Genomic DNA, 23,058 nt, shown 5'->3' with positions numbered 1-23,058 from the left:
GGCAGTGTTATGACTCATACAAGTTCTAACAAGTGCAGTGAGTCCGAAGCAGGTGCTGAGTACTGAAACATTTTTTTCTTGTCAAAATGCAATAAGTACAGGGTTTGACGAATTCTGAAGCTGACCAGTACCGAGGTATGACTGTATTGAAAGTCCTCTGCTTGGAAAATTATAACACTGAACAGAGAAATTAAAGAAGACACAAATAACTGGAAGCGTATATGTGGTTGAAATGTTTTAATTTGATTAAAATGTCCATACTAATTAAAGCAATGCATAAATTCAATGCAATCCCTATCAAAATACCAATGGCATTTTTTCACAGAACTAGAAAAGAGAATCCTAAAATTTCTGTATTTAGCTGTGTATAATGTGCTCCTGTGAATAGTGCAACCATGTTCTTGGTTGTTCTAGAAAAAAGATCTTTTTAGGAATTAAAAAATTCAATTATTTATTTATTTATACCTAGAAACAAAATTGATTATCACATTCCAGGGTATTATTTTACATACCCATATTGTAATTGCTTTCTAGAGTTACATTTTTAACACATAAGTGTAAATAAAAGAATTAACATTTATGTAGATAGGGAGTTAATACTACCCATTTATAATGCACATCCTTATTTTACCCTAAAAAATTTGGGCAAAAAGTGCACATGATACATGGCAAAAGACAGTATATGGAACCACAGAAGACCCTTAATAGCCAAAACAATCTTGAGAAAGAACAAAGTTAGAGGTATCATGCTACATGATATCAGACTGTACTACAAGACCGTATTAATCAACAGCATTGTAGTGACATAAAACCTAGATCAATGGAACATAATAGAAAGCCCAGAAAGAAACCCAAGCACATATATGGTCAGTTAACCTATGACAGAGGATGTATGTGCAATGCAGCAGAGTCTCTTTAATAAATGGTGTTGGGAAAATTGAACAGATTATGCAAAAAATCAAAACTTGACCACTTTCTTATACCATGTACGAGAATAAACTCAAAATGTATTAAAGGCTTAAAGGTAAGACTCAAAATCATAGAAGTCCTAGAAGAAAACATAGGCGGTAAACTCTGATATTAGTACTGTTATTTGGATTTGTCTCCTTTGGATAATGGAAACAAAAAAACAAAACAAACAAATGGGACTACATCAAACTGAAAAGTTTTTGAACAGCAAAGGAACCTGTCAACAAAACGAAAAGAGCCCTGGCTGATGTGGCTCAGATTGAACTCTGGCCTGCGAACCAAAGAGTTGCCAGTTCAACACGTGCATAAAAGACAATGAATAAGTACCTATCAATAATAACCTTAAACGTAAATGGATTAAATGCGCCAATCAAAAGACATAGATTAGCTGATTGGATAAGAAAAAATGACCCACATATCTGCTGTCTACAAGAGACCCACCTCAGGATAAAAGACCTACACAGGCTGAAAGTGAAAGGCTGGAAACAAATCTTCCAAGCAAATGGACAGGAAAAAAAAAGCTGGGGTAGCAATACTCATATCAGACAAAATAGATTTTCAAAAAAAGTCCATAAAGAGAGACCCAGAAGGTCACTTCATAATACTCAAGGGAAGAATACATCAAGAAGACATAAATATTGTAAATATATATGCACCCAACATAGGAGCACCCAAATACATAAAGAAAATCTTAGAGGACTTCAAGAAAGAAATGGACAGCAACACAATTATAGTGGAAGATTTTAACACCCCACTATCAAAAATGGACAGATCTTCTAAACAAAATATCAACAAAGATATTGTGGCATTGAACAATACCCTTGATGAAATGGACTTTACTGATATATACAGAGCCCTCCATCCAAAAGAAGCTAAATATACATTCTTTTCAAATGTACACGGAACATTCTCAAAGATAGACCACATGATAGGTCACAACACAAGCCTCAAGAATTTCAAGAAAATTGAAATCATACCAAGCATTTTCTCAGACCACAAGGGACTGAAGCTAGAAACCAATCCCAAGGAAAAAAACCAAAAACACTCAAAATCATGGAGATTAAATAGCATGCTATTAAACAATGAATGGGTCAAGAATGATATTAGGGAAGAAATCAGAAGGTTTCTGGAAACAAATGAAAACGAACTCACAACAACCCAAAACTTATGGGACACAGCCAAGGCAGTCCTGAGAGGGAAGTTCATAGCGATACAGGCCCACCTAAAAAGGTTAGAAACATTCCAAACAAACAACCTAACCCTGCATCTACAAGAACTCGAGGAACAACAACAAAGACAGCCCAGAGCAAGCAGAAGGAAGGAAATAACCAAGATCAGAGCAGAATTAAATGACATAGAGACTAAAAACAGAATTTTAAGGATCAATGAATCCAAGAGCTGGTTCTTTGAAAAGATAAACAAAATTGACAAGCCTTTAAGCAGACTCATCAAGAAAAAAAGAGAGAAGACCCAAATAAACACAATCAGAAATGAAAGAGGAGAGATTACAATAGATACCACAGAAATACAAAGGATTGTAAGAAATTACTACAAAGAACTGTATGCCAAGAAATTTGAAAACCTAGGTGAAATGGACAACTTTCTAGAAAAATATAATCTTCCAAAACTCAATGAAAAAGAAGCAGAAAGTCTGAACAGACCAATAACAACAAAAGAAATTGAAGCAGTAATCAAAAAACTCCCAACACACAAAAGCCCTGGACCAGATGGTTTCACAGGAGAATTCTACAAAGTATTTAAGGAAGAGCTAATCCCTATCCTTCACAGACTATTCCAAAAAATCCAAAAAGATGGGAGTCTCCCAAACTCTTTTTATGAGGCCAACATCATCCTAATTCCAAAACCAGATAAAGACACAACAAAGAAAGAAAACTTCAGGCCAATATCACTGATGAACATTGACGCTAAAATCCTCAACAAAATCCTGGCAAACCGCATCCAACAATACATTAAAAAGATCATACACCATGACCAAGTGGGATTCATTCCAGGGATGCAAGGATGGTTCAATATTCGCAAGTCAGTGAATGTAATACATCACATAAACAAAAGCAAAGACAAAAACAACATGATCATATCAATTGATGCAGAAAAAGCATTTGACAAGATACAGCACCCATTCATGATAAAAACACTCAGCAAAGTGGGAATAGAGGGAGCATTCCTCAACATAATAAAGACCATATATGAGAGACCTACAGCCAACATCATACTCAATGGGCAAAAATTAAAATCTTTTCCACTAAGATCAGGAACAAGGCAAGGCTGTCCACTTTCACCACTTCTGTTCAATATAGTACTGGAAGTTTTAGCCACAGCAATCAGACAAGAAAAAGAAATAAAAGGCATTCAAATCGGAAAGGAGAAAACAAAACTGTCACTGTTTGCAGATGACATGATAGTATACATAGAAAATCCTATAGACTCTACCAAAAAACTGCTTGACCTAATAAATGAATTTGGCCAAACAGCAGGGTACAAAGTCAATATCCAGAAATCAAAGGCATTTCTGTACACCAACAATGAAACAGCAGAAACAGAGATCAAGGAAAAAATCCCATTTGAAATAGCAAAAAGAAAAATAAAATACCTAGGAATAAACCTAACCAAAGAGGTAAAAGACCTGTATTCAGAAAACTACACAACACTGAAGAAAGAAATCAAGGAAGACACAAACAAATGGAAACGTATACCATGTTCATGGATTGGAAGAATTAATATCATTAAAATGTCCATACTACCCAAAGCAATTTACACATTCAATGCAATTCCTATTAAAGTACCAATGGCATATTTCACAGACATAGAACAAACACTTCAAAAATTTATATGGAATTATAAACGACCCCGAATAGCTGCTGCAAGTTTGAGAAAGAAGAGTAAAGTAGGAGGAATCACAATACCTGACACTAAACTATACTACAAGGCCACTGTAATCAAAACAGCCTGGTAGTGGCATAAAAACAGGCACATAGACCAATGGAACAGAACAGAGAGCCCAGAAATAACCCCAAGTCTCTATGGTCAATTAATATTTGACAAAGGAGGCAGCAACATAAAATGGAGTAAAAATAGCCTCTTCAACAAATGGTGTTGGGAGAACTGGACAGCCACGTGCAAAAAAATGAAACTTGAGCACCAACTTACACCATATACAAAAATAAATTCAAGGTGGATAAAAGACTTAAATATAAAACGTGACACCATTAAAGTCCTAGAAGAGAACGTAGGTAGGAAAATCTCAGATATTTCACGAAGAAACTTTTTTACTGACTTGTCCCCTAGAGCAAGGGACATAAAGGAAAGAATAAACAAATGGGACCTCATCAAAATTAAAAGCTTCTGCACAGTTAAAGAAAACAGTATCAAAATTAAAAGAGAACCAACCGTATGGGAAAACATATTTGCCAATGATACCTCAGACAAGGGTTTAATCTCCAGAATATATAAAGAACTTACACGACTGCACTCTAAGAAGACAAGAAATCCAATTAAAAAGTGGGCAAAGGACTTGAACAGACACTTCTCCAAGGAGGACATACAGAAAATCCAAAAAGACATGAAACGATGTTCAATATCGCTAGCTATCAGAGAGATGCAAATTAAAACCACAGTGAGATACCACTTCACACCAGTCAGAATGGCCATCATAAACAAAGCAACAAACAACAAGTGTTGGAGAGGTTGTGGAGAAAAGGGGACCCTAGTGCACTGCTGGTGGGACTGCAGACTGGTACAACCACTATGGAAAGCAGTATGGAACTTCCTCAGGAAACTAAAAATGGATCTGCCTTTTGACCCAGCAATTCCACTGCTGGGACTCTATCCTAAGAATACTAAAACACCAATTCAAAAGAACCTATGCATCCCAATGTTCATAGCAGCACAATTTACAATAGCTAGTTGCTGGAAGCAACCAAGATGCCCATCAGTAAATGAATGGATCAAAAAACTATGGTACATTTACACAGTGGAATTCTATGCAGCAGAAAGAAAGAAGGAGCTCCTACCCTTTGCAACAGCGTGGATGGAGCTGGAAAACATTATGCTTAGCGAAACAAGCCAGGCAGTGAAAGACAAATACCATATGATCTCAGCTTTAACAGGAACCTAAATAACAAAACAAAGAAGCAAGCAAAATATAACCAAAGACAGTGAAATAGAGGACAGGCTCACGGTGACGGGAGGGGAGAGAAGAGGGAATTTAAGGGGTCAGTGGGAAGGGCTCACAGGAACAAACTTAAAGGGCACAAGGTCATAAACTAAGGGGAGGGTGGTAATGGGAGGGAAGTGGGGATGGTTGGAGGGGGGAAAGGATTGGGATTAAAAAGGAGAAAACTGTATTTGAACAATGATTAAAAGATAATAAAAAAAAAAAAAGAGTTGCCGGTTCAGTTCCCAGTCAGAGCACATGCCTGACTTGCAGGCCAGGTCCCTGGTGTCGGGGTACGTGAGGGGCAACCGCACATTGATGTTTCTCTCCCTCTCTTCTTCCTTTCCCCTCTGTTTAAAATTAACCTTAAAAAAATGACAGAACCTACTAAATTGGAGAAGGTATTTGCCAATGATACATCTAATAAGGGTTAATATCCAAAATATATAAGGACCTCATACAACTTAACCCTCTCAGAAACAAACAATCTGAAACAAATAGACATTTCTCCAGAAAAGGCATATAATTGGACAATAGGCATGAAAAGATGCCCAACATCACTAATCGTAAGAGAAGTGCAAATTAAAACCAAAATGAGGTATCAGCTCACACCTGTCAGAATGGCTATCATCAATAAATCAAACAGTAAGTATTGGTATAGAAGTGGAGAAAACAAAACCCTCATGCTTTTTCGTCTAATTGCAAATTGGTTCAGCCAGTATTAAAAACAGTATGATGTTCCTCAAAAAGGTAAAAACTCAGTGGGGACGGGGAGATTTGGGGGAAGGTACAGGGAATAAGGAAGCATAAATGGTAGGCATAAAATAGGGGGAAGTTAAGAATAGTATAGGAAATAGAGAAGCCAAAGAACTTATATGTACAACCCATGGACATGAACTAGCAGGGTGGGATGCTGGAGGGTGGTGGGGTGCAGGGTGGAGGGGGAATAAAGGGGAGAAAAAAAATTGAGACAAGCCCTGGCTGGCGTAGCTCACTGGATTGAGCGCAGGCTGTGAACCAGGGATTGCAGGTTCGATTCCCAGTCAGGGCACATGCCTGGGTTGCAGGCCACGGCCCCCAGCAACCGCACATTGATGTGTGTCTGTCTGTCTGTCTGTCTATCTCTCTCTCCCCCCCCTTCCCTTCCCTCTCTAAAAATAAATAAATAAAATCTTTAAAAAAATGAGACAACTGTAATAGCATAATCAATAAAATATACTTAAAAAGTGGCAAAAAAATAAATAAATGAAAACAGCCCTGGCCGGTATGGTTCAGTGGATTGAGTGCTGGTTTGATTTCCAGTAAAGGCACATACCTGGATTGTGGGCCAGGTCCCCAGGAGGGAGCATGAGAGAGGCAACCACATTTGATGTTTCTCTCCCTCTCTTTTTCTCTCCCTACCCCTCTCTCTAAAAATAAATAAATAAAATCTTAAAAGAAATGTGTTACATACATGCAATGGAATGAATATTATTTGGCCATAAGAATGAATGAAATCTTACCATCCACAACAAGACAACATGGATAGACCTAGATGGTATTATGCTGAGTGAAATAAATCAGAGAAACACAGATACATGATTTTATTTATATGCAAAATCTAAAATGTAAAATAAATGAACAAGCAAACAGAAACTCAGATGCAGAGAACAAACTGTCAGTTGCCAGGTAGGAGGTGGTTTGGAGGACTGGGGCAAAAGATGGGAGAGATTAAGAAGTACAAATTGGCAGTTACAAAATAGTCACTGGGATGTAAAGAACAGCATAGGGAATATAGTCAATAATGTTGGCATAACTGTTTATTCTGCTAGATGGGTACTAGATTTATCATTGGGAGCACTTCATATGTTATTTAAATGTCTAACCACTATGCTGTACACTTGAAACTAGTATAATACTGAGTGTCAAGTGTAATTGAAAAATGAAAAAAATTAAAAGTGTAGGGAGAAGTAATCAGTAATTCCGTTTCCTATCAGTTGAGATTCTTCTGTATTGAATTTCAGAATCTTTTTTTTCTCTCACATAGTTTCTGTAAGATAAGTAGAGTGTAGAAGTTTTTGTTTTTAAAACAAATGACATTTATGTTGGAACCTAAAAGAATTTTGTATATCCTATTTGTCTAATAAACAACATCGTGAATATTTATTTTCATATAGTATTAAAAATTCATAGTAAATAGTTTAAAATGTTGCATTCATTGGATACATTATAATTGAGCCATTCTATTGCTGCTGTATAATCTCCAACTTGGTTTGAACTTTGAACTATTTGTTTCCTTCCTCTGCAGGATACTTTTAAAGTACATTATGAGAACAACAGCCCTTTCCTTACTATCACCAGCATGACCCGAGTCATCGAGGTCTCTCACTGGGGTAATATTGCTGTGGAAGAAAATGTGGACTTGAAGCACACAGGGGCTGTGCTTAAGGGGCCTTTTTCACGCTATGATTACCAGAGACAGCCAGATAGTGGTATATCCTCCATCCGTTCTTTTAAGGTATGGAGTGTTCAACTTGGACATTGGGAGAAATTACGACTTTATCACATCTGCCCTTTTGTTTGCTTTTTGAAAGTAGTTAAATATGGACAGTTTAAAATTGATTCTGTTTAAGTGGTTGAGTGATAGAGTTAGAACCAAGAGAAAGGACTTTCTAAAAAATACTCCCATTTATATAAGTAGGCCGCGTTTTGTAAGGAAAATGTAAATAATAGGGAAAGGATAAACAGGATACCACCCCAATTCAGTAGTATTGCTGATAATTTAATATTTTTATGCTGTTTTTAAAAAATTTGATTGTATTTTATATACAGTTTATATTTGTGTGTTATAAGTGAAATCTTGGAAGTATTTTCATGTACTTAACATATAGAAGGGCTTATGGTACCAAAAAGATATTACATTTTCTCCCCTTGGTTATCAAAATATGCTTACAAGTTTGGAAGATACAATAAAGAATATTAGGTGGAGAAAACACTTCTATAACTCTCCCTATTACCTAGTTATTTGATATAATTTCTTTTATCTTTAGTTTCCCCCTGTAAAATAACTTTCAGATTGTTTTTACCTTTGTTATGTCTTTGGTATTCACAGAGGTATTTATGATTCTCTTTATTATTTACTTGTAGAAGAATTTGGATATTTCTCAACCTTTTTAAGAAGTAGATCTAACTAGTGAATCTAGCTAGACATTTGAAGCCTTGGGGGAAACGTTAGATTTTTTAGGTTGTTTATAGTTTTGGGACTATTCTGACTGAGTAGTACTATGATGAAGATCTTGGTGCAGAAAATCTTTTCTGTATTTAAGATTATTTCCTTTGAAAAAGGTTTGTGTTCACTCTCTTGTAGACCATCCTCCCTGCTGCTGCCCAGGATGTTTATTACCGGGATGAGATTGGCAATGTTTCTACCAGCCATCTCCTTATTTTGGATGACTCTGTAGAGATGGAAATCCGGCCTCGTTTTCCTCTTTTTGGAGGGTGGAAGACCCATTACATTGTTGGCTACAACCTTCCAAGCTATGAGTACCTGTATAATTTGGGTAAGTCATTTTTTTAATTTTTAAAAGTATATTTATTAATTTTAGAGAGAGAGGAAGTGGAGAGAGAGAGGGAGAGAGAAACATCAATTGGTTGCCTCCCATACATATGTCTAACCAGGGATTGAACCTGCAATTTAGGTATGTGTTGTGACTGGGAATTGAACCCTTAGCTTTTTGGTGTATGAGACGACACTCCAACCAACTAAGCCACACCAGGCAGGGCAGTTTTTTGTTTTTCTTTAATTGATTTACTGGGGTGACACTAGTTAATAAAATTATACAGGTTTTGGGTACAATTTGGGCCATTCTTAATAGTAAGGGTGTGGAAAAGGGAGATACCATTTATTTTATTTGTTTATTTATTTTGACAATTGCTAGTCCTGTGTGGGGAAAGAGAATATTCTCTTATCATTCTTAAAAAGGCTGGGATATCAGGAACAGCTTTCTGTGGGTGGGTACAAATTACTATTATAAAAGTAATACATGCATAAGGTAATCAATTCAAACTGAAGTTCCTTATCTCCAGATCAACTCATAACTGGAGGGAACTACTTAAATTCTCTTATCTTGACATATTTTAAAAATAAAACTTTAGCCCTGGCTGGTGTGGCTTAGTGGATTGAGCTCAGGTCTATGAACTGAAAGGTCACTGGTTCGATTCCCAGTCAGGGCACCTGCTCGGGTTACCGGCCAGTTCCCCAGTAGGGGGCGTGTAAGAGGCAACTGGCAGCCAATCAGTGTGTCTCTCACACATTGATGTTTCTCTCCTTTTTCTCTCCCTTCCTCTGTCTAAAAGTAAATAAATAAAATCTTTAAAAAAAATTAAAAAAATAGAGAATAAAAAACACTTTTATATAGGCACCCAGAACTGATGATTATAAATATTTTATCAATATTTTCTTCAAGTCTTTTAAAAATCTTTTTAATGCAAGCCCTGGCTGGCGTAGCTCAGTGGATTGAGCGCAGGCTGGGAACCAAAGTGTCCCTGGTTTGATTCCCAGCCAGGGTACATGCATGGGTTGCAGGCCATAACCCCCAGCAACCGCACATTGATGTTTCTCTCTCTCTCTCTCTCTCTCTCTCTCTGTGTCTCCCTCCCTTCCCTCTCTAAAAATAAATTAAAAAAAAAACTATAAAAAATCTTTTTAATGCAAAATAAAATATAGAAAAATCACATAAAACAAATGTAAGCTCAGTAAATTATTGTAAGAGGAATGCTGTAACACTCTCAATTCAACAAATTGAAATTTGCCAGCCCCTCAAAAGGTCCTCCATGTACCTCCTCTTTCCTCACAACAGTAATCATCTTCTGGACTTTTAGTTGCCACTTTTCTTGAACTTTTTCATAGTTTTATTACCCAAGAGTACATCTTTAGATACTCTAATTTCATTCTTTTAAAAAAAATTGATTTGTCTTATCAGTCTCTACTAATCCAGTTTCCTGTTCCTCCTGTTTTTCTTAAAATTTATCTGTTGAAGAACTTGAGCATATTTGCAGTGTAACCTGCAGTCTGGATTTTGCTGACTCCTTTCTCAGTGCAATTCAGCATATTTCTTTTTTTATTAAAAATTTTTTATTGATTTGAGAGGGGAGGGGAGAGAAAAAGGGGGGGGAGAGAAACGGAAACACTCTCTTATCTATTCATCATTGGTTGCTTCTTATATGTGCCCTGAACAAGCATCGAACTTGCAACCTTGGCGTGTCAGAACGAATCGGGTAGCTCTAACCAGCTGAACCACCCAATTCATATTTCTGTCTTCTGTATATGTTACAAATTGACAGCTGTCCCTGGAGGCTTGATCAGACTAGATTTGATCCTTTTAGCAAGACTCAGATGAATGATGTGTTCTTTCATTGAAAGGCATGCAGTAATAGTGTCTAGTATATCCTTTTGTGATGCTCAGTGTCTAGATCCTGGTACTTTACAGGGGACTGCAAATTGTCAATCTATTTCTAGCATTTTTTTTCATTTATTAGGTGGAATTTATAAGGAAACACCTCCCCTTATCTACTCTTAGGTTTTCTAGCATTGCAGTTCATATAGGAAAGGCAGGATAAATACTCGATTCTTTCCCTTTTATGTACTAGATGACCAATTACATTTTTTAAAAAAAATCATTATATATTTACAGATTTAAATATTTTATGGGTTTCATTCCTTTGCAGTGATTATCCTCATTGGTACTCAGATTCTTCCATCTTTAGCCAGTAAACACCTTTTCAGATTGAGTTCCTGAATTTTTTTTAATATATTTTATTGATTATGCTATTACAGTTGTTCCATTTTCCCGCCTTCACTCCCCTCCACCCTGTACACCCTCTCCCACCCATATCCCCCCTTTAGTCATGTCCATGTGTCAAACTTATAAGTTCTTTAGCTTCTACATTTCCCATACTATTCTTACTCTCCCCCTATCTATTTTCAACCTACATTCTACGCTACTTATTCTCTGTACCTTTTCCCCCCTCTCTCCTCCTCCCACTCTCCTGCTGCTAACCCTTCATGTGATCTCCATTTCTGTGGTTCTGTTCCTGTTCTAGTTGTTTGCTTAGTTTCTTTTGGTTTTGCTTTAGGTGTGGTTGTTAATTGTGCGTTTGCTGTCCTTTTACTATACATGTTTTTTCTTTATTTTCTTTTCTTAGATAAGTCCCTTTAACATTTCATAAAATAAGGGCTTGGTGGTGATGAACTCCTTTAACTTGACCTTATCTGAGAAGTACTTGATCTGCCCTTCCATTCTAAATGAGAGCTTTGCTGGATAGAGCAATCTGGGATGTAGGTCCTTGTCTTTCATGACTTGGAATATTTCTTTCCAGCCCCTTCTTGCCTGTAAGGTCTCTTTGGAGAAATCAGCTGACAGTCTGATGGGAACTCCTTTGTAGGTTACTGTCCCCTTATCTCTTGCTGCTTCTAGGATTCTCTCCTTCATTTTTACCTTGGCTAATGTAATGATGATGTGCCTTGGTGTGTTTCTTGTTGGGTCCAACTTCTTTGGGGCTCTCTGAGCTTCATGGATTTCCTGGAAGTCTATTTCCTTGCCTTCCCCAGAATGGGGGAAGTTCTCCTTTATTATTTGTTCAAATACATGCTCAATCTGTTGCTTTTCCTCTTCCCCTTCTGGTACCCCTATAATTTGGATGTTGGAACGTTTAAAGATGTCCTGGAGGTTCCTAAGCTTCTCCTCTTTTTTTTTGAATTCGTATTTCTTCATTCTTTCCTGCTTGGTTGTTTTTCTCTTCCTTCTGGTCCATTCTATTGTTCTGAGTCCCAGTTTCCTTCCCTTCACTATTGGTTTTCCGTTCATCTTCTTTTATCTCTTTTATGGTAACCTGCATTTTTTCATGTAATTTGGGCCCAAAATCAACCAATTCCGTGAGCTTTCTGATCACCAGTGTTTTGAACTGTGCAATGTTTTGAACATTGGCTATCTCTTTGTTGCTCAAAAGGATGAGTCCTGGGGTATTGAGCTGTTCTTCTGTTGGAGACATGTCTCTCTCTCTCTCCTTTTTTTTTTTTTTTCCCCAGTTTGGTTGCTCTTGTTACGGTGAGGGGCAGAGCCTTAGGTGTTCACCAGGGCTGGACACCCCAGTTGCTAGATTGTGACGTTGTATGTGGGGGCGGGAGGGAACAATGGCCACAGCTCCGCTCTCCTGGGGCCTCAGCAACCCCCCTGGGATCCTGGGTTGTGCGCTCTGCCCTGGTCCACAATGCTGCCTCACTGGGTCTGTCAGCCACCGCTTGCGTACTTGGGGTCCACTGTTGCGCTGCAATCTTGTGTGTCCCAGAAGGCTTATGCGCTTGGTTGCCTTATGTGCCCTGTTCTCCCCGATCTCCGTGCGCCGTGACTGGTGCCCGCTCCTCCTCTCCGCCCCTCCTACCGGTCTGGATGAAGGGGTCTACTTCAACTTCTTGGCTGTCCGACTTCCATTCATATAAATTCTCTTGTCAGTTCTGGGTGTTATTCTGCCTCTAAATTGTTGTTGTTCTAATTTTGGTTGTGCGTGGAGGTACAGTGCGTCTACCTATGCCTCCATCTTGCCAGAAAGAGTTCCTGAATTGTTTTGACATGACACCAGTAAGTCTGGTAGCTTCCTTGCTGTCTTATGAAAAGGGATTCCTTTGCTCAACTTGTATATTTTCTGACCCAGACCTGAAACCAGCCATTTTTCTTCAATGCTCTAGTTTCTTCTAGTGAAAAAAAGGTCTCTGAAGACCATACTCTGAGAATTGGGAATACTTATTGCTCTTAGGTTGGTTAATTTCTAGATCTTTTCAGTTAATAGAGCTAGGTATGTATTATCTCTGGATTAAAAATTTATGAATTCATGCAGTTACTTATAGTATGACTGTATGGCATATGGGAACATGGTCCCCTTTCCAAGCTCCAACTCGCCCTCCAACCTGTGGGAATATAGTGAAGGCCATTTGCAAGTGGATTGTAAGACCTTGGGAATCTGGCCAGCTCCTCAGTTAAGGGAGAAACTGCTTCTGCGCCCATATTGTAAACAACTGTAGAGAAACAGCCCACATTTTGATTTCACGTGGTCACTCTACATACCCTTTTTTTTTGTTTTCTTTACTCTATCTAACCCTGTACTGGAAAAGTTTGGGTTGTGGTAATTTCACGGGCTAGCCACTCCCAGTGTGGTCTCTCTGTAAGCCAGGTCAGACTTGATGGAAAACTTCACTGGCCAGCTGCCACCAGTGCACACGTAAGTCCTGATAAACAAACCCATGTCTTGCACAGCCAGTCCTCTGGGTTATTTCTTTGGATTCAGCAAGCAATACACTGAGGTGTTCTCTGACCTCAGGTCTTTGTATAACAATGACCTATAGAGATTTTGCTTCTATATGTTATCTATATCTAATTCCATATTGAGAATCCTGATTGTGAAGGATACAGGATGATGGAATATTTTATAAATAGCCACTTGTTTTAGCCCACACTTAATACACAGCAGTCAATAAAAGTAGTCATACTACCTTTTCCAGTATGATTACTAAAAACAGTTAATTTTTTTTTTGCATATCCTTTCATTTCTCCATAGTACGCCATTTTTTGGTGTACTGTGTATATATACTATATATACAGCAGAAAAAAATAGCCATTACGTAGTATACTTTCTCCTTTTTTAACCTGTCTTAGTTCTACAGATAACTACATTTAATACTCACCATCAGTTTTTATGTTGACTGATACCTTTAGCCATTTTTATGATCTGGAGCTCATCCTCAAGTAGATACCACAGGAAGGGTTTGATGAGTTCTTACAGGTTGATAACAGGTTGTGCCTTTTGTGCTTTTCCTCAATATAAAATCCTTGGCTTTCATTTCTTTCCTTGAATATCTTAAATATATTGCTTCATTTTTTTTTCAGCATAAAGTGTCCCTATAAAGATCTGGTGAAAATTTGATTTTTTTTCTCTTATAAGTCATGTGTTCTTTTTATCTAGATGCTGAAAATTTTTTTCTTCTTTAAAGTATGATACTTTTACTAGAACATCGCAGTGGTTGCTATTTAGTATAGTCTTTCAACTTAGAATATCAAACTTTTTTGAAAGTTTTCCTCAGTTGGGACTCCTATTATGTCAATGTTGAATCTTTGTCTTCAGTATTCAGTATTTGGCACTTTCTCTTGTGTCTTTTCTTCATTTTAAGTTTTTCTGTTTTTCACCTTTTTATCATAAGACATTATCTGTTTATTCAATCACATTCCTTCTAGTTTAGCCTTCATTTCTAAAATGACTTTATTTCTAAAATTTTTCCTGAGTTCTGTTGCTCTTTTGAATTTCTATAAATCTGGTTTACCTTGCTCTTGATGACTTGTGTCATTTTCATAATGCCTTTAGCTTGGTGTGAAATAATAAGAACAGTTTTTGTTGGTTTTGTGGGCGTGTCTTCTGCCATGCTTTTATTTTCTCTGGGGATGTTATTTTTTTGTAACTTAAAATTATTTTTAATTGTAGTTGTCATGGTAGAGGTTTTTAAATATAACTTAATCTAAAAAGGGGAGTCTTATGCTTTTCTGTTATTCATTTTTCTTTTTTAAAAGATTTTATTTATTTATTTTTAGAGAGAGGGGAAGGGAGGGAGAAAGAGAGTGAGAGAAACATCAATGTGTGGTTGCCTCTTGAGCACTCCCCACCAGATACTTGGCCTGCAACCCAGGCAGGTGCCCTGACTAGGATATTGAACCGACGACCATTTGGTTCACAGTCTGGTGCTCAGTCCACTGAGCCACAGCAGCCATGGCCCATTGCTCATTTTTAATATGAACTTTTAGGAGGAATAATTTTAACTGCCAAATTTGCTGTTGTTTTAGTGTAGTATTAAAAAATATGTTGGCTTGCTTTCTGAGCTTTCTCTGGCTTTGTTTTCCCATATCTCTGTTGTCCCTATTATGCTTGATTTTGATTCTCTTCCAGCAGTTTTTTTCTTAGTATATGATACTGTCCTGAAAGGAGAGTTCAGATAGGCTTTTAAAAGTTCTCTGGACTAGACTGCTCTAGACTTGCAGATCTTCTGTGGGTACATTTTACTCCCCCACCATGCAGGGTGTAGGAGTCCTGGGTTTTAGTGAACACTATTGTCTGTCAGGGGTTCTTCTGTTCTCAGGTCTATGGTTGTCCTGTTGCCTCCCTTTGCTTTCTTATTCACAGATACTAATAATGTGTAGATCTTGTGGCTCTTGGTATTTTGTGGACCACACCCTTATATTTTGAGGTTCATGGAGATTCCTTGTTACCTAGTTTGTTGTGAGCATGGTCCATGGGTTTCTTATTTTGTTACCTAGTTGCTTCACCTTTATGTGGAAGTTGGGGAAGACCCAGAATCTATGCTGCCATCACCACCTCTGTCTCCCATAGTCTCGTAGCCTATTAACATTAGGTAGCATCTTTACTCCTCTCGGTGTAAGATAGGGGTGTTCATATCCAGTATTTCCCTCTAGCTCCTGTCTCATTTTCTTATTTTTTCACATCATTGCATGTGTTTGCTTAATCCTCCAGGTGACCAGTATGCACTGAAGATGAGGTTCGTGGACCATGTATTTGATGAGCAAGTAATAGATTCTCTGACTGTAAAGATCATCTTGCCTGAAGGAGCCAGGTGAGTGTGACTGTTCCTTTGCTCCCCATTTCTCTGATGGTGCCCTCGGTACCTCAAGGGAAATATGTGTTCAAAGGGCACAGAGTAAGTGCTCAGTCCATAGCTCTGACTGTGAAGCCTGTAGGGACCTTCTGACAGGAGTTTAAATAGAAAAGTTAGATTCAAATGAACGAACAAGATTTATTTATGAAATATCTCTCAAACACAGTACCTTTGTATGACAGGAGCAGTATCCAAAGTCACCTTATCAGGCCAGAGTGATGGCCTGAATCTGATGGGACGATTTGCAACAGGGAATAATTTAGAGTCAGTACAGTCAGGTAGCCCTTATGTTATGTTAATAGAATGAAGAAGAATAATGAAACAGTGGCTTCGTCATTTTATCCTGGGTTCCTTAGACTAGATTCAGAAAGGTGTGCGGAGGGGGAATCTCAGATGGTGTATTCGAGTTCTGTGGTTACAAGCAGTAGGAGCTGTCTTTGGCCAATTTAAGCAGAGAGGAATGAGTTTGGAAGGGTAAGGAATATCGTTAAGTGACAGCATAGACTGAGGAACTAGGCTTTGGAAAGCCAGAGCCAGACCATCTTCAGGACCTCAGATGGCTAAAAGTGATGGACACCCACAGGGGCACCTGCCCTTGGAATGAGTGACAAGCATGTTTTTTTTTTTTTTTTGTAGGCTTTGTGTCATTTGCTCTTGATTCACAGTAAAGGGAAACATTTACTTGGCCTCTGTTAGGTTACTTGTTTACTCTGATTATCAGAAGGAGAGTAACCTTGATTGTCCTTCCTATGGAGGACATTCATTGGTGAATGGGTATTTCCTCCAAGTTGACTAGGAGAAGGTAGAATGAGTCTGTGCAGGCAAAAGCAGGGTATATCCACTATACCCTATAACAAGTTTTCAGTCATATGAGAAGACAACATTTGGAGTAACTTTTCAGGTACCTCTTCAAGTCTCTGAGAGGCTCTTGTTGGGTAGAATGCACACAGAGTTCTGTGAGCTGTGTGAGTCCAGGGGTAGGCCGGTATTGGTGAGCCCTTGTGCTTTCAAGGTATAGGGACACCGACAGTTGCCTCCCTCAGCAGAAGAATGGTCTCATACTCGGGCTTCCCAACAGTGGGTCAGCTGTCTTAAGTGGTTGGGTGTTCCCTGGTGCTAGAAGGAGAGCAGAGTGGTGTATGAACTTAGTGATCCTGAAAGGCCCCTTGAGACTTGGAATTTTCCAACCCTAAATAAACCTAGTTGGTCAGTGCAATTTGTCTGAGGCTGTATTTTATTCCCAAATGACTCTAGGAACATCCAAGTTGACAGTCCCTATGAAATCAGCCGTGTCCCAGATGAGCTGCACTACACCTACCTGGACACATTTGGCCGCCCTGTGATTGTTGCCTACAAGATAAATCTGGTAGAACAGCACATTCAGGACATTGTGGTATGTGGTTCCACTGTTCTGCTCCCTACACTTCCCTTTCCAGACAATGAGTGCTGGAGACCAGGACTTACCCATCTTTCCCTCCTTGGGCTGGGGTGGTTTGAACATAGCATCCTCTAGGGTTAGGGCTGGGTAGGTAGGTGGGACAGCCCAGATAATTGTTGGCTTGGTAAAACTCTTTTGGCTCCCAGGTTTCTGAGAACCTGTAGGCCTGTCAAAAACCATCTTCTTGGTTCTCCCCATAGGTGCACTACACGTTCAACAAAGTGCTCATGCTTCAGGAGCCCCTGCTGGTAGTGGCTGCTTTCTACATCTTATTCTTCACAGTCATCATCTATGTCAGGCTGGACTTTTCTATCACAAAGGTATGCTTGTAGCTTTCTTCTTTCTCTTGTCACATAGTCATTTTGCACCCTGAATATGTGTTTTACTAGCCTTACTGAGTGTTGGTCATCCCAAGCCCAAGGCAGAATACTGCGGCCCAGAAGACTCTCTTCTGTGGCTTCTGCTGATTTTTTTTATGTAAAGGTACTTTGTTGCTGTGGTCACAGAGCACGCACAGGTTGCTAATGGTGGTGAGTACTGTGGGAACAGGGCAGCCGGCATAGTGTGTGCTGTTGGTGGTGGGACTTGTGGGCCTGAAAAGGCTACCCTGAGGAGTAATAGGCAGAAAAGGTGGGGAAAGGCACTCAGCAAGAGGTGCACAGTTTGTGGGATAGCAGGGAGGGCTTCATGGGGACCTGTGCTTAGTAGTAGTGTGCATGCGAACAAACACGTTGATTCAGCTGGCTCCATAGACCAGCGAAGCTGCCCAAGGGTCAAGGTGGTACATTTGGGATAGCTGCTGGCAAATCTTGTCTTGCAGAAGGGGCTGAATCTGAGTATTATTATGAAATAGCCCTATTTTTAAGTTATAAAAATTGCTTTGTTTTACTGATTTTTTTTAAACATAGGGAAAAGCTTCTTTTTTTAAAAGAAGATTTTATTTATTTATTTTTAGAGAGGGAGGGGAGGGAGAAAGAGAGAGAGAGAGAGAAACATCAATGTGCGGTTGCTGGGGGTTCTGGCCTGCAACCCAGGAATGTACGCTGGCTGGGAATCGAACCTGGGACACTTTGGTTCTCAGCCTGCGCTCAACACCAGCCAGGGCGTTTTACTGATTTTTTAAAAAAATGCCATATTTATATGTGTTGCAAGAAAGATAAAAATAACTCTTGTATGCTTGTCACCTAGATATATCAGTTAACATTCAGCCTGTCTCTATACATCATTTTTCCTGAACCATTTGAGAAGTTTGCAGTTATTTGTGCTCCTTTATCCTTGAATACTTAAGCATGTATGCAGCCTGAGAATAAGAGTATTCTCTTACATAACCATGACAGTGATCAAATTCAGGAAATGTAATGTTGTTACATTTCTGCTTGTCCCAGTAATAACTTTTGTAGCAATTATTTTTCATATTTCTGAGTCCAATTGAGAATCATACAGTTTATTTAGTTATCTTAGTTCTTTAGTCTCCTTTAATCTGGAGTAGTTTCTTAGCTTTTGTCTTTAATGACCTTCATGTATTTGAAGTTTAGAGACAGGTTTTGTAGACTGTCCTTTAGTTTACATTTATCTTGTTCTCCCTGATTAAGTTGAGATTATGCATTTTTGGCAAGAACACTATAAAGTGATGCTCTATTTGCCTGCTGTCTGCCTGGTTTCTTCACTGTAAAGTTATTTTTTTCTTTATAATTAATAATTTGTTTGAGGCTAGATAAATATGTTCATATACATTCACCTGTTGTAGCATTATTGATTCTTTTCTGAATATGTTTTTTAGAATGGTAGTAAAAAAACTATGATACCTTTTACATTATTAGTTGGTATTCTGTAAAGAAAGGCTTTTCTGTTGGTTGGTTAGTTGGTTGATTTTTTGGGGGGATTCAAGGGTTTTTACTATGTTCCATGGATTATTGTACACTGGTACTATTTATCCTCACCCGAGGACATATTTTTTCACTGCTTTCAGATAGAGAGGAAAGGAGAGAGAGAAACTTTGATGCGAGTGAGAAGCATCAATTGGTTGCCTCCTGTATGCACCTGAACCAGGAATTATATGTGCCCCTACTGGGGATCCAACCCGCAACCTAGGTATGTGCCCTGACCGGGATTGAACCCGCAACTTTTCAGTTACGGGATGACGCTCCAACTAACTGAGCCACATTGGCCAGGGTCACTGGTACTATTTATTTTGATGCTCTAATTGTCCCAGAGTTGATAGTCTTTTTAACATCTCCAGTTTTTTTGAGCACTTCCTTATTGTTGGCACAGTAACATGTTTCAGGCATATCTTGTACTTCCTCCAAGGACCCCTGCTTCCTTTTATTGCAGAATGGTACCTTGAGACCATGATCTGTGAGCTAGATGTGATCTTTGCCCTTGGACTATAGCTGCTTCTAAGCCTTTTCAAAGAGAGAGCTAGGAGATGAATATATATGCTATTTAAAATAGAATTAATACTGATGTCTTTAATAGACATCAGTAGATGTCTGTTAGTAGAGATGATTTGGGAAAGTCTGTAGGGCCTCACCTAATGGGCTTTGATTGGTAAGATAAGGAATTTGGGTTTCTCCTTTAGGCCCTGGGAAACCCTTGAAGTTTTTAAGGAAAGAGACAATGAACATCTGGAAGCCTTCTCTGACCTGAGCTGAGATTTCTCTTTCCTGAGTACTCTATGCCTTCCATGGTGCAGTCTGGCATTAGTACCCTTTTCCGCATTTGTCTGCCTAACCCTGCTGGAGTTTGAAGTGAACATCTGTTTCATTCTCATGTCCTGTTCTTACCCATTGCTGAACTGGTCCAGGTTCAGTGCTAGTATGAGTTTAATTCTCTGACTTTCCAAGAAGGTAGATTTTTAATTAATTAATTAATTAATTTAGAGAGGGGGAAGGAAAGGAGAAAGAGAGGAAGAGAAACATCAATGTGAAAAATAGGTATCAGTTGCCTCTTTTATGCACTCTGACTGGAAATGTGCAACCTAGGCATGTGTCTTGACTGGGAATTGAACCTGGTGCCTTTCCCTTGCGGGGATGAGGTCCAACCTTGTCAGCCATACTGGTCAGGGCAGAAGATGCCTTTTTTTTGGTTTGTACAATTGGTGATGGATGATCTTCAGCAGGTGAAAATTGGAGTGGGCTCAGGCCTGGTTTCATCACACATGGTATCTCTTCTCCAGGATCCAGCTGCAGAAGCCAGGATGAAGGTTGCCTGCATCACAGAACAGGTCTTGACCCTGGTCAATAAGAGAATAGGTCTCTATCGTCACTTTGACGAGACTGTCAATAGGTATAAACAATCCCGGGATGTATCCACCCTCAACAGTGGCAAGAAGAGCCTGGAGACAGAACACAAGGCCTTGACCAGTGAGATAGCACTGCTACAGTCCAGGCTGAAGACAGAGGGCTCTGACCTGTGTGACAAAGTAAGTGTCTGCCAGCATGCCAACACTGAGTCACTTGGCTTGTTGCCTGCTATAACCCAATTTAGGGGGTTGTACCCAACTGTCTAGAGCATCATGCAGCTACTGTGCCTGGATCAGAAACCAGGCAGCTCGTGCTCACTGCTGGCTTGTGGGGTGACATCTCACGCAGTTGTAGACTTGTGGCATGGTGTCAACCTTTGTGATGAAGCAAAAAGTTTTGGTGTCTTGGATGTGAACTGGGTTTGGAGAAAGCTCTGCTAGCTTCTATAATACTGTCTGTCCCCATGGTCAGTATTGAAACCAGCTGCTTCCTCTCCTGGAAGCCAAACTGAACAGGGTAAGAAGAACCTAGACTTAGAAGAATGGGTTTGAATTCAGGCTATGATTGAGACTTTGTAATCCTAGGCAAGTTATTTCACTTTTCTAAATCAGTTGCCTCACAGGTAAACTGGGGATGCTATTAGTACTTATTTCATAGTGGTTGTGAGTGTGAAATGAGTTCAGTGCATATAAAGTGCTAAGAATCCTTCCTGAGACATGCTGTGAGTTCTTGTGATCTGTAAATGAGGATGGGGACTTCCCCTCCCCCTGGAGGTATCCCTCAGAGTTCTGGACCTCCCCCCTTATGTGCCACACCCCAGCATTCCCTCTCTTTTCCCTGTGCTGTTTTCTTCATAGCATCTATCATGTTTTGAAACTGTTTATTCATGTGCTTAAGTATATATAATGTGTCAGCTTCTTGAGGGGCAGATACCTTATCTGTCTTTAGTGTGTTTTCCAGAAGCTAGAATTATGCTTAGCACTGTGGCTCACTAAATATTTGTTGAATATTAAGTGAATGTGACTATAAAAGTCTTCAGTCTGACAGTGAGTCATTGATAATATGGAAGTCATTCAGGCCTGTGGGCACACCCCTGCCATTGGTGTTTTGTCTATATGAACTCCTGCACCCAATTTGGCAAGCTGAAGGGATGAGAATGAAGGTTCCTAGAGTACCTACTGTGTACCTGGCACGATGTTAGGTAAATTCATATATTTTTACATTCAGTCTTCAACAATACTCTTCTACAGCTAAGGCCCAGGGATGGTGAACGGACTTGTTCACAAGAGTCAGAGCTTGAAGGAACAGGGTTTGTAGGGGATGAAGCTGGTATTTGAAGCCAAGCCTGTCTTCCTTCACAGCCAGCCCCTTTGGTCTGGGAGTTCTGGAATCTGTAAGCATGGGAGTTGGTGGGCCCTGCTGAGTAAGGGTGAGAGGACAGTTCTCAAACCCTGCCTTGCTCTTTCCTTGGACAGGTGAGCGAAATGCAGAAACTGGATGCACAGGTCAAGGAGCTGGTGCTAAAGTCTGCAGTGGAAGCTGAGCGGCTGGTGGCTGGCAAGCTCAAGAAAGACACGTACATCGAGAATGAGAAGCTTATCTTAGGAAAGCGACAGGAGCTGGTCACCAAAATTGACCACATCCTGGATGCTCTGTAACCCCTGCCAGTTGTTTCCATGATGGGCCCAGGGTGCTGCACTTACAGATGGCAGGTGTGTGTACAGGTGTGTGTACAGGTGTGCGTTGGGGGGGACTGTAAACTTTGAGGTCAGTGAATGCTGGTGTCTGTATTTTTCAAAAGGCCTTCAGGGAAGAGAAACCAGGTCCTGCCTCAGACAACACAGGAAGCTTAGTTCTTGTCCCTAAACTGTTCCTTTAACAAAGAAAACCTTAAATTTATTAAAAATAAAATATCTTTGTGTTTTCAACAAAGAAATTTTCAATATTTGATTGGTTTTCTTTTATTCTGAAACCTTGCTCCTTGTTTTATACCCTTCAACTTCCTGATGTCTGGGTATTTTGTAAGTGTGTGCATGTTTTTTTCTTTCTGATATGCTTATTCATTTTAGAGATAGGGAGAGAAAGAAACATCGATTGGTTGTCTCCTACACATTCCCCAACCCGGGATCAAACCTGCAACCTAGATATGTGCCCTGACCAGGTATCAAACCCCCAGCCTTTTACTGTATGGGATGACGCTCCAGCCAACTGAGCTACGCAAGCCAGGGTAATGTGTGCGTGTTTTTTAAAGCATGTGTGACCAAAAAAATAAAAAATAAATCAGGGACTGTGAAATTCTGTTTTATTCTGTGAAAATCTCTCATAACTTATTTGTTAACTTTGAGTATCTGCTTTTATCTACTAAATAATGGACTTGCTCCTTAGAACAAGTGTGGTGCAAGTATTGGTTATATATTAGAACACTGAGGCCACAAAGGTAAAATGGACTTCATAAAGTTACAGAACAGAGTGATAGAGTAAGTTCTCTGTTCTTGCATTTTTTGATTACCTATTTTTCATCACAGGCTCTACTAGGTACTGAGGA

The 23,058-nt window shown here is 39.3% G+C and overlaps 1 protein-coding gene across 1 annotated transcript in view; it reads left to right on the top strand.

Annotated features, from left to right (window-relative positions):
• The window catches only part of RPN1 (ribophorin I), a 44,383-nt gene extending 21,934 nt beyond the window's left edge, over positions 1–22,449 (top strand). Inside the window, exons 4-10 of the mRNA XM_028524232.2 lie at positions 7,431–7,640; positions 8,490–8,682; positions 15,692–15,791; positions 17,088–17,226; positions 17,472–17,591; positions 20,447–20,692; positions 21,989–22,449. Coding sequence (XP_028380033.1) covers positions 7,431–7,640; positions 8,490–8,682; positions 15,692–15,791; positions 17,088–17,226; positions 17,472–17,591; positions 20,447–20,692; positions 21,989–22,171 — 1,191 coding nt within the window. The 3' untranslated portion in view covers positions 22,172–22,449. The remainder of the gene's footprint in view (positions 1–7,430; positions 7,641–8,489; positions 8,683–15,691; positions 15,792–17,087; positions 17,227–17,471; positions 17,592–20,446; positions 20,693–21,988) is intronic.
• The last annotated feature ends 609 nt before the right edge of the window (positions 22,450–23,058 follow it).

This window comes from Phyllostomus discolor, chromosome 9 (genome assembly GCF_004126475.2).
Source record: "Phyllostomus discolor isolate MPI-MPIP mPhyDis1 chromosome 9, mPhyDis1.pri.v3, whole genome shotgun sequence".
In the NCBI taxonomy this organism is placed as follows: domain Eukaryota; kingdom Metazoa; phylum Chordata; class Mammalia; order Chiroptera; family Phyllostomidae; genus Phyllostomus; species Phyllostomus discolor.
Note: the sequence above shows the minus strand (reverse complement) of the source record. Positions and strands in the feature narration are given on the sequence as shown.